This window comes from Ctenocephalides felis, unplaced genomic scaffold (assembly GCF_003426905.1).
Source record: "Ctenocephalides felis isolate EL2017-DRISC unplaced genomic scaffold, ASM342690v1 CF-g0.4_SCAFFOLD_01170, whole genome shotgun sequence".
NCBI classification, from domain to species: domain Eukaryota; kingdom Metazoa; phylum Arthropoda; class Insecta; order Siphonaptera; family Pulicidae; genus Ctenocephalides; species Ctenocephalides felis.
Genome location: NW_020537324.1, coordinates 39,436,368 through 39,450,011, shown reverse-complemented (window position 1 = coordinate 39,450,011; position 13,644 = coordinate 39,436,368). Strand labels below are relative to the sequence as shown.

Sequence of the window (13,644 nt, the reverse complement as noted above, 5' to 3'; positions counted from 1 at the left end):
TCTTAGAAATTCTTCTTTATAGATTCTTGATTATATATCTTTATACTATGAATAAATTTTCGATTTTTTGATTCTTGTAATACTTGATTTCTTTTCGATTCTTGATTCTTGATTCTTGTAAGACTTAATTTCTTCTTGATTCTTGATTCCTTGGAGTCTTCAGTTTGTAGTTCCACTGATATTTCCACTTTCGGCAAAGCTTCTCACCGTATTTTGAATCTAATTATTGCTATACTATCGGCGTATTTTTCCAAATATCCGTTTTACAAGTATGCAATAATTCTATGTTCAAAACATGTTATGGCGTGTACCTTTAGCATTTTTTTAAAAAAAATTCGCAGAATCCCACCGCTGCCACCAAATAAATATGTTGTGCCCCATCCAGCGACGGAGCCAACAAAATGTAGGTTCTTCCTGCTGCTAAGTATCAAGCTGATACCAAACTGTGAAAGCGTATCAGTAAAACAGATGAACCCTTTTGATGTTTACGTTCATGATTCATGTACACTTTTCATATAACTTGAACACTGAACTTAAATATAATTCCATTGATTACTTAATATTACTGAAGATTATTATAACTTGATTAAAACTAAACTATATTGATCTTAACCCATACTGATCTTGACTCATACTGACCCATACTCATACTGACTCAAACTGACTGTTTATTGCATCATCCAGAACCTTAAATACTCCTTATCGGTATGACGCAATCTTTTTCTATAATGTGTGTTCGAACTTGTTCGGATTCGTTCTATGTGAGTCAGAAACTACGCTTCACTTAATAGTTAAGGCGCAGTTTATGGTTTCAAAAGAAATTTTATCAACACTTGCAAGGTTACTGCAAGCTTACAATGTTAGCTATGAGTAATACTAACTGCGTTGTTCATATTATGACCGTTATATAGTAGTTTATAATATTATTTATAATTATTACAAAGGGGTGGATACCACTACAATATATATATATATATATATATATATATATATATATACAGTAGAACCTCGGTTATCCGGACCTCGGTTATACGGATCCGGACATAATCGCGTCAAAACTTGCATATTCCGCCCGTGCCGCTGTTTCGCTGCCCCGCGCGGCATTATCGCTTTTTGTAGTTCGTTTGCAATTTTACTAGTGTGTTCTGGCGCGCATATATACATTTTTAAAGGGTGGTATTATCCCTTAAAGATAAAATAAATATTATAGAATCATTAAAAAAGGGGAAACCGGCCGTAAGTTAGCTGGTATGGTGTAGGTACATCCACTAAGGCGATATTGAAAAGAATGCCGATTCAATTTTGTCGTACACTTGCAAGTTAGATAGTGAAGAGGGGAGTGAAAATCGAAAAATGAAGAAGAGACAGAAAAATAAACTCTTAGAAGAAGCTCTATATAGTTGGTTTTTACAAAAACGATCAACAAATTATTTGTAACCAACCTTTCTTCTTCATTGATACTTTAAGTACCACCTGAATATTTTACTTCATGATTAATATTATATGTATAATGTAATCTAAGAGAATATGTAAGTGTTAATTTTCTAATAAACATCGATTTTTGTTGATCTCTATGTATGTATTTATTATTTTTGATAAACAAAACATTATTCTTCATAATTTGGATTATCCGGATTTTCGATTATCCGGATGCCTATCGACAAAAATTAGTCCGGATAATCGAGGTTCTACTGTATATATATATATGTGCCAAGTCGAATCAAGTGATTCGAATCATTCGAATCAAGCCTTTAACGACTTGATTCAAATCAGATTTTACTTGATTCGAATCAACTCGTATCAAGCCGCGAAATATTTACTGTGATAAAACATGTGTGAGCACAAATTTTCATAAATATAAAAAAAATGTTTTAATTTAATTCAATATTATAATAATATAAATAATAATAATAATAAATAAAAAAAAATTATAATAATAAATATAAAAAATAAATCTTGAATTAAATCATGCGAGTCACCCGGCTTTAATACGCTTAAATGTATCATCCGACTCCAATTTATATGACTTTAACCGCATTCATTTCCCGACTTCAAGTCGATACAAGTCGATATGAATTCATCCGAGTTCCTATGACTCAAACCGACTCATCCCGACTTCAAGTCGATATGAATTCATCCGAGTTCCTATGACTCAAACCGACTCATCCCGACTTCAAGTCGATACAAGTCGATATGAATTCATCCGAGTTCCTATGACTCAAACCGACTCATCCCGACTTCAAGTCGATACAAGTCGATATGAATTCATCCGAGTTCCTATGACTCAAACCGGCTCATCTCGACTTCAAGTCGATACAAGTCGATATGAATTCATCCGAGTTCCTATGGCTCAAACCGACTCATCCCGACTTCAAGTCAATATGAATTTATCCGAGTTCATATGACTCAAACTGAATCATTCCGACTTGAGTTTGAAACATGTGTCCGTGTTTTAGCGTATCGACTTATCGAGATGCAGTGCGTATGGGTCTTGGGTGTTTGTTTATTTTTGACTAAGCGCTGAGAGCAAATTTGTTCATGAAATATCAAAATCTCATTTAAATAATAAATACGCGATTTAGATTTTAATTATTATCAAAATAAACTACACAACGAGTTTTATACACATACAAAATTAGCATATTTTAATTATGCAAGTAATGGCAAATTCACACTAATAAAATAATATCATTCTTTACAGTAGTGGATTGAATTTTAAGTCATTCGTAAGACGTTAGATTCAGCTCCCTGTTTAGATTAGATCTGAACAATCAATAATATACACATGCATTCGTTCAACGTAAGATTAAGAATATTGTTTTATATGCTTTAATGATAGAGAAGTGTTCAATATTAATACTGAACGACTCAGAAATCTCGTCTATCAAATAAATTGATTAGACTGTAATTTAATTTACATAGGAGAAACTAGCCAGAACCTCAATAAACGGTTACAACAACATAAAAACAATTCAAAAAACCCCAAACAATTCAAAACAGTTCTTGCAGACCATATATACACTTTAAAACACAATATGGACTTTTCTAATCCGACTGTACTACAATTTGAACAAAATTTATTTAAACGAAGAATTATAGAGGGATCTTTTTTAACTATTTATAACAATAAGACAATAAATAAACGGAATGAACTCAACACGCTGTGCGACACAAATCTCTTCTATTTAGATAACATTTCCAAATTTCTTACAAAACAATAAAAGCGTTCGCGCAAAGGTTTTACAATTCGTTCCACACTAGTGATGGGCGTTGAATCAACGAACGGTTATTTTCAACCGTTTCTTCTTCGTTAACTAACTAACCGTCTCGTCGCAACGAAATAACTAGTTGAAAATCAACTGGTTTCGAAGCAGTTGAAAACATGGCGGCCAGTTAGTTTTTTCAACGATATAGGAATTCGTTCGTTGTCGAAAACGAACGTAGGCAGGTACCTGCGTCGGAAAGGATCAACTAATACTATGAAAATCGCTTATTGTTAGGCTACTGCTTTTATAATATTGCAAATGTACATGTACATCTTAAAAGAAACTTGCAACACGCGCCAAATCGTTTAATTTTAGAAAATCAGTTACATTTATTATAGTTTTCAATGGTTAATATTTTTCATAAAAATCTCATAGCATTTGTCTTGTAAAAATTTTTTTAAACTAAACCTGAAAATTGATTTTTTATTTTTCATAACATTTTATATAACTATACATTTTTATATTGCTATTTTTATATAACATGTAAATTCGATGTTTTAGTATATGGCTTTGCTGTAATAAAAATATTTAAGTTTTTTAAATTAAACCTTTATTTATATATATATATATATATATATATGTGTGTGTGTGTGTGTGTGTAATAAATGTGACAATTCACATTTATTTCTTTTTATTCATCAAATCCAACGTCAACTTGACTTTTATAAGAACAAACTTCATATTACCAACTTTCAATGAAACAGTTATTTCAACTATCAGTTTCTTAACGTTGCCAGCGTTGAATCGTTAAAAATAACTATAGTTGAAAAATAACTAGTTATTTAACTAGTTGACGAAACCCCGATAACCGTTTCGTTTCGTTGACGGCAAAACCGTCAACGACCCACCTCTATTCCACACATGTGCAGAATCTTGGTAAAAATATTTTTTAAAAAATGTCTTTCTCCATTACATCTTCAACCAGTCTACGAATAACACACTATCCATTTGTGATTTTTTCAAATCAGTATTTTGTGAAAATATTGTGTAATTTCAAGTTAATGTTTATAATACATAGTGTAGTGCATTACCATATCCTAATACCATGGATTATTAAAGTTTTCCAAATTAACACTAAGATCAACTAATTGTAAGTACTAATTACTATTTTATTTTTTCTTTTCACTCCAATTCAATTGTTTTAGTTTTTAATTTTAATTTTAGTTTCCACTGAATGAAGGCTAGGATTATAGCCGAAACGTATGGATTTAAAATAAATTTTTGAAAGAAATTCATGTTTTTTATTGATGTTATGCCCGATTATTAAACTTTGTCAACATCAAATTCAGAATCATACAAAATATATATATATATATATATATATATGCATATATATATTATATGCATATATATATATATATATATATATATATATATTATTTGTGATATGAGTGGAACGAATATTATATGTTAAATATGAACAATACAACACTCAGATTTTTAACACACACTTTATTTGGTAATTACAGACGTTTCGAGACCATGGTATGCCTCATCTTCAGTGTAATTTCAAAAACAGTTACTTATATACTACACATTCTTTAATAGTTTATTTAAATTACATTTAATTTTTGATATACAAAAAACACCAACTATCAACTATCCCTTGCAATGCTTGACTCAGTACTAAAACATGTGACACTTACTGAAATATTCTAAACAAATCTTAAGTATCCGTAGTTCTACATCGACAGCCGATGGGTAAACATCTAAAATTCAAATACAAGTCGTGTTACAGTTTGAGTGTTAAATACACAGAGTGCCATTATATTTATATTTATTAAGTGTACATAAAAGTGTTCCAAAAACTAAGTCAGTACCACAAAACAGTAGCAAAAAACGTAAGTTATCCGCTGCGCCAATCATCCCACAAAACAGCACCGCTAAATGACAATAGTACACTACAAAACACTAACAACAATATTCAAGAAAATAATACTTATAGCCCCGTACAGAAACCACCGCCCTTTATCTATGACGTAGATGACCTGAAGGACATGCTACTAGAAATAAACACTGTTATATCATCGAATGATTATCTCGTGCGTACATTAAAGGACAATGTGGTCAAAATATTTTGCATAAATTCCAATGTGTTTAGAACACTAGCTAGATATCTGCGTGTAACCAAGGTGAGGCATCACACTAATCAACTAAAAGAGGAACCGGCCTACAGGGTAGTGATCAGATATCTACATCATACAACCGACACAACTAAAATAAAAAATGCATTTGAATCATTAGGTCACAACGTTAGGAATGTAACAAATATTATAAATCGTACAACCAAAGAACCGTTTAATCTTTTTTATCTGCATCTGGAACCTAACAAAAATAATACAGACATATACTCAATTACAAAACAACCACATAATTCGCACCGACCCACCAAATAATAATCAAACAATAGTGCAGTGCAAAAGATCTCAATTATTTAGTCATATAAAAAATATTGCTGCAGACCTCATGTATGTTTCCGATGTGGAGATTTCCATAATACATTAGATTGTGTTAAATCCTCTGACAATCCAAATCACTCTGTACTGTCAACAGAACCACACCGCAAATTACCGTGAGTGTCCAGTGTATCAAAAACTGTTCAGACAAAAATATCAAGTTTCTTCTAGCGCCTCTACTAATCCGTTTGCAGCTCGACATCAAAATATAAACATTGTTGATCCAGGTACTCCAGTTCGAACTACTATGCCAAATACACAACAAGGTCAATATCGTCGCACAGACATTATATAATAATAACTACAATAACCATAGTAATGAAAACGTATAAGGTACAAATCAACTTTCAGAATTTTTGAATGAATTCAAAAAAATGTGCAATCAACTAATCCATCAAAACAGTATGGTTCTCAATATGCTCACTACTTTAATAAACAAATAGAATCATTAATGGCTCAGTTTCTGAGAATAGCTCTGTGGAATGCTAACGGTCTAATACGGCATAAATTTGAAATCATAACATTTTTGAAATTAAACTATATTGACATTTTACTGACATTTTACTGAGTTATCGTATTTTACTATACCAAACTATACAACGTATCAATGCAATTATCCTGACGGTTGTGGGTATCTTCCACATATATTTCCAATTGAATAACTCAGATATTATAATAAAATATTATTTATTATATAAGATATATTCACATTGAAATCATAATTTGTTTTCTTCTTCTGGCTGGCTACTGTCCGTGGTCCCAGATTAGTAGTTGTTGACTCCTTGAGTGGTTGAGGTAAAAGAGGATTTCTCAGTGTTGCGCTATGCGTGGTGACATCTGGTGCAACGTAGGCGAGTCCCACAAGCGGTGACACAATTGAAGTTGAGGCATAAACTTGTGACGCCATTAGTTGTCAAACGTCTTATATAGATGGTTCCCACACGGTAATGCTCACGGAGGCTCAGCGATATTAGTCAAAAGCAAATTAGATCGTTATTCCCGCCCTTCGCATAAGGAAAATCACTTGCAAGCCACAATAATAAAAGTTAAACTTCAACTCTACGATATAACACTAGCAGCGCTTTACTGTCCACCTCGTCATAATATAAAACGGCCTGACTTACGAAAGATTACGAAGATTTCTTTAAAAAAAATTAGGTACTAGATTCATAGCAGGAGGCGACTACAATTTGTAAACATACCATGTGAGATTCTCGACTAATAACAACAAAAGGAAAAGAACTTCTTAACACTATTACTAAACACAATTACTCATTTCACTCAACAGGATCCCCTATCTACTGGCCTTCGGAAAATTATATATATAAAACAAAAAATTTCATGACATAAAACCCAGCTTCGACCTGTCATCGGATCTCTTAGCAGTTATTTTAATAGTGGGAATTACAACGGTTCCAAAACCACAAGTTTTAAAACTACACAATGGACTCACTGACTGGGAGACATACAGAAATAAATTAAATGGCTGTACAAATCTAAAAACTAGGCTCCAAGAAAACGAAGACATTGTAAAGGTTATTAATGAATTAGTTGGAAATATGAAATTGAACCTGTGCTGACAGAAAAGGACGTTCCCCTGGAAATCAAAATCCTTATACAAGAAAAAATGCATGCCAGATCTAAATGGCAGAGAAATCATAGGCCAGACGACAAAAATAAATATAATAAATAAACAGAAAATTAAGCAAATCAAATAAGAAGAATTTGCACGGTTTATCTCCAACCTATCTAGAACAGATAATTCAGTTTGGAAGCCAATACGTAGCATAAAAAACCCAAATTACCAGCGCTACCGATAAGAAGAACTCCAAACACTTCATGAGCAAAATGCTCAACTATTTGCTGAACATCTTGCACCTGTATTTCAGCCTACGGACAACTCAGATGATACTGAAATTGATAATATACTGCAAAAGCCTATTGAGAAACATCAACCAATAAAACCAATTAGTCCCAAGAAAGTGTATTCCCAAATAGTAGCATTGAACTCGAAAAAATCTGCAGGGTTTTATCTTATAACAGGCAAGATGCTGAAGAAAATTCCAAGGAAAACGATAGTCCTTATAACATACATTTTTAATGCCATCATCAGAATTTTTTTGGCTACTGGCCAAAAAATTTAAAAACAGCTCAAATACTAATGATACCTAAGTCTGGTAAAGATTTGTCATGTGTATCCTTCTACAGACCTATTAGCCTACTACCAATAATTTCTAAAATCTAAGAATCTTACTAATACGAATTAACAATGATACACCAATAGATAACTGGATTCCATCACATCAATTTGGATTTAGGAGTAAAACACTCAACGATACAACAAGTTCACAGATTAGTACACGCATAGTACACGTTACTAACAAGGCCCTAGAAAACAAGGTATACTGCAACCGCTTATTCTTAGATGTTCGACAAGGTGTGGCATCAAAGCTTATTCCACAAAATAAAAAAATATTTACCAGAAAAGTATTTCTCATTACTGAAATCTTACTTGGAAAATAGAACATTCCAGGTAAAAATGAATACAGTAAAGACCGAATTTCATAAAATACTATCAGGAGTACCACAAGGAAGTGTATTTGGTCCCTTTCTATATATATTATACACTAGTGACTTACCAACAACATAGTGCAGTAAACATAGAGGAAAAAAGGGTATAACCTCTGAATTTTTTGACTGTGCTCCGAATTACATGAAATTTTGGAATTAGGTTCATCTTAACCTCAAGTTTAAAAGTGAAAACAATTCCACCACCCCCCGGGGGGTTGATACCCCTTAATAAATAAGTGGATATTGAGCCGTTTTAATCGCTAGAAAACGTTTTTAATATTGAAGGATATAATTAAAAAATATTCTTTAATACATTTACCTTGCAATAAAATCATTTTCAACCCCGTGAAAACCTGAAAACCCTTCAAACAACCTTAATTGAAAAAAAACACTTAAAAATAAATTTCGGTATGATATAATAAGAATTACGTATAAAGTAAATAATATATTATGCTTTCTAACTTGATTATCGAATTTTTAACTCTTTTTAGACCTTTAAAAACTAACCCTTGATAAAAAATTGTTTGAAAAAATTATTTTGAAATTGAAAGAAAATTAAGAAATTCAAAATGATATAAATGTTATTGCAATTTCTCGAAAATAATTACCATATCCATAATTTGTTCAACTCTTAAAACTATCCTTGAATAAAAACAGTTAATATAACACTAGTACCCAGTATAATATTGTCTAAACTCGTATATTTCTTGTTCTTGTTACTGCAAATTTCAAATCCGTAGCTCATCATTTGGCCGAGATATCATTGAAAATGTGTGAAAGGGCCCCTTTTTTCAAAGTCATTTTTTGTCGCAACGGTGAAAGATATCAAAAAACAAATAACGGGATTATATTCATATCCATGTCTACTATATTTTTAATAACAAATATTGTTTAATAATTATTTTTTAGTGCAGGAAAAAGTGAAAATAATTTTTCGTTTTGAATTTTCGGGTAGTGCGGTTGTTTGGACTAATTTTTAATTAGCATCATTAGAACGGCTATTCAATTTTTTTTAGTGTGCAAAATTTTGTTTTATTTCATGTGGTAGAACAAATTCAAAATTAGAAAAAACCTGAGCAAGTACACGCTCGCGCTCATATAGCACCCGCGTAAGTCGTCTCTCATTCGCAACGACTAGCAACAGCATTGCTCGCCGCGCGTCTTGATAAATTAAAACATTTTTAATAAAACACAATATGTATATACATTTATATTTTGAATAATTATATATTTATATGTATATGTATAATAATAACTATATTTTTATATAATTAAATATATATTATTTATATATTGCACATCATTAATGATTTATCAATTAATTATTACTTATTAATTAATTATTAATTATTATTTATTGATATTAATTATTAATACCACTAATTAAATAAAAAATAGATTGATAAAAAATATACATAATAATAGTATATCGGTATATGATTACTATTCATGCTACAGCGCAACGTATACAAATGCAAGTAGACTAAGTTAGTCATAAATACATATATTAAATAATATCTTGAAGTTTTTTTTAAATTAGATAATATATAAAAATATATTGAATAGAATATCTCAACCTATAAATACTCATAATAATTATTGAACTACTGCACTATTGTGTATCATCCTTAATTAAAATATTTTAAATTTCGCGGCATTATAATTATATATTGTATTGTGGTGATAACTAAATTATATAAAATTGAATTGACACTAAAATATAAGAAAACTGCAAAATCAACTGGTACAAAGGTGTAGAGCACACAAAAATTAAAAAGAGCAATATTTATTTAATAATTATCAAAAACTTCGTGATTAGTTAAATTCCAAAATTATATTAGTTTTATGCTGTCTGTATTTTCTTATCTGATGTGTGGTTTTTGCGGGCAAAATTTCAAATATTTTAATTAAGGATGATACACAATAGTGCAGTAGTTCAATAATTATTATGAGTATTTATAGGTTGAGATATTCTATTCAATATATTCTTATATATTATCTAATTTAAAAAAAACTTTAAGATATTATTTAATATATGTATTTATGACTAACTTAGTCTACTTGCATTTGTATACACTGCGCTGTAGCATGAATAGTAATCATATACCGATATACTATTATTATGTATATTTTTTATCAATCTATTTTTTATTTAATTAGTGGTATTAATAATTAATATCAATAAATAATAATTAATAATTAATATCAATAAATAATAATTAATAATTAATTAATAAGTAATAATTAATTGATAAATCATTAATGATGTGCAATATATAAATAATATATATTTAATTATATAAAAATATAGTTATTATTATACATATACACATAAATATATAATTATTCAAAATATAAATGTATATATATTGTGTTTTATTAAAAATGTTTTAATTTATCAAGACGCGCGGCGAGCAATGCTGTTGCTAGTCGTTACGAATGAGAGACGACTTACGCGGGTGCTATATGAGCGCGAGCGTGTACTTGCTCAGGTTTTTTCTAATTTTGATTTTGTTCTACCACATGAAATAAAACAAAATTTTGCACACTAAAAGAAAATTGAATAGCCGTTCTAATGATGCTAATTAAAAATTAGTCCAAACAACCGCACTACCCGAAAATTCAAAAAGAAAAATTATTTTCACTTTTTCCTGCACTAAAAAATAATTATTAAACAATATTTGTTATTAAAAATATAGTAGACATGGATATGAATATAATCCCGTTATTTGTTTTTTGATATCTTTCACCGTTGCGACAAAAAATGACTTTGAAAAAAGGGGCCCCTTTCACACATTTTCAATGATATCTCGGCCAAATGATGAGCTACGGATTTGAAATTTGGTATATCGGATTTTCTCGAAAATACCTATAAAATGGCATCAAAATTATTTAAATACCAGGGTGGGGCCAATTCTGTATGGAAACACGCCCATACCCTTTTTAAAAATGGATGGCAGCGCATGTGCAATATTAAAATTAACCCCTGATATCACTTCTAAATTTATACGTATCGTATACAGCCTAAAAAACCTGAATAATTTTTAATATTGGAAATAAGAACAAATCATACGAAATGCAAAATATATATATTTTCAAAGATATTACATATGTTTAAAGAACAATTAAAATTATGTTTATATTAACAATTATAATTACAGTTATGGAATGTTTAAAAATATAATAATTATTATACATAATTATAAGTATTATAATACCATAATTATGAATAAATCATATCTCAAAAACTAAAGATCTAAGTGTAGAAAACCACATAAGTATTTAACTAAACTAAGCAGAAATAACTGACTCATTAATTACTTAATGACTAATATTAATATATTAAAAACTTAAAAACTAAGAAGAAACTAAAAGCACAAGAGCACACAATGAAATGACAAATTTAGAAGGAATGATAAATAATACAAAAATTCAAAAAGTTAAAAAGAACAGATAATTTGTTAAAAAGTACAAATACTTTACAAACAGAAATCAAAATTCCTAGGATTAAAACACATTTACGAAACATTGTTATTCATTAATTCTGCATTTAATAGTTATTTTGCTATCTAATGAATTAATAGAAAAGTTGCATTTAACGAAACCTTTGAATAGTTACTATATGAGTACTTTATAACATTACATTTAACCATGTTTCATCATGAAAACATTATCATTGAATTTGCCATAAAAGATCAACAAAGTGTTTACAATGAACAGAATAATGTTTTATGCATATACAATTGTTTATGAATTGAAAGATAAAAGCAATATTTTTGATTCCCAAGGTCGGTAACAGATATATCTTGAATTTAAAAATTATATTGGGATGCTGCTCAAGTTTTATTTGAAGAATATTATAATACTAATCTGCAATCAAAATACATTAAAATATTATGTATGGTATATACTCGCTTTATAAGTGTTTACATTTGCTAATGTAATAGACAATCTTAGTAAATATAACAATGAACTTACGTTCATGAACATTTAAACCAATACTAAATAACTGTTTTTCAACATCAACAATATGAGATTCAATCCAATCATATAACATTTCTGAAGATGATGATATTTCATCAAACATCAAAACACAGTATCTACTACTAAAACTTTTTAAGAGAAATAGCTCAACCTAAAGTTTTGAATAGACACTCATTAACACCGCTATATTATTGTATCTCTAAATGCAACTTTCTCAATGTTTGAGGACATGGCAAAATAAATATTTGTCTCCAAAAATAGTAGGCCTTTGGAGACTATTTGTACAGACCTAAATTCGGCTGTGAATTTTCTTCCTTTTAAATTTGAACACTTCTTGGAACATTTAATACTCTGTTACAATTTGTTCCTTAAATTTTTGCATTGTTTATGAATTCTTCTTATCGTATCTCCTTGAATAAAATTTTGAAAGCGTCATGCATTCCTTGGATGTCAAAAGCACTCCTGCGCCTTGTTCGTGCATTTTGCAGCAATTTGCAGGTACCTTGATTATATATAATTATTGCTGCAATTATTATAAAAAAATACCTTTTTATTTTACCGGTATTGGAATAGCTGAATATTTTAACCCGCACTGGACACTTTGTTGGGTACTATAAAAACACTTTGCCATATTAAATTTCACTTAAATGTTCACTTAAACACAATTAATTAATTAGAAATAATACGAGTTCACAAAATTATGTTATTCGTACAGCGATCAATTACTTGACAGCTACTTGCACGAACCACGAACAATTTGTAGTTGAAATTGCGCACATATGAGCCATCTGTTTTTAAAAATTGACACTACTCAAGACGAAAACAGTGCTACGCGCATTTGCTCGAAGATAACTCCCCATGCTTGTTTACTTATCTATGCCTCATGCGGTCTTGCATGTGACAATGATTAAATTTGTGGTGTGATTCTTTGCTTAGAGTCATTTCTTCACTTTACTCAAACGGTGGAAGAAAACTGAATATGTAAAGATGGGGCTAATGTCGATGAGCAAACGTCATCATTATCATATTCATATAAATAAAACAGAATCAATTCTAAACAAACATTAAATGGTCTTTGAATTTTGGACTTTACTTTCTTTATTGCGAGCGTATGGTTAGCTAAATTAATCAGTAGTGCTTTGTTGTTGATAACGCAATTACACATTTTAAGTTCTGCATTGTAATTTAAGTTATTGGAAAAATGTCTGCAGCAACTAGAGGTTTTTATTTATTATTTATATTAATTTTACTTTGTAAAGTTCTATTATTATATTATTATTTTATTATATATAAATTTATATTTTGCGTCATGATTGAAGCGATTTTATATTAATAGGTACACAGTAGATTGATTGAGCTATAGATAA

The 13,644-nt window shown here is 29.8% G+C and overlaps 1 protein-coding gene across 1 annotated transcript in view; it reads left to right on the top strand.

Annotated features, from left to right (window-relative positions):
• Positions 1-13,339: 13,339 nt before the first annotated feature.
• Positions 13,340-13,644, top strand: part of LOC113368480 (3-ketoacyl-CoA thiolase, mitochondrial) — a 70,382-nt gene continuing 70,077 nt past the window's right edge. The window contains exon 1 of the mRNA XM_026610028.1: positions 13,340-13,497. Within this exon, the coding sequence (XP_026465813.1) occupies positions 13,479-13,497 (19 nt within the window). The 5' untranslated portion in view covers positions 13,340-13,478. The remainder of the gene's footprint in view (positions 13,498-13,644) is intronic.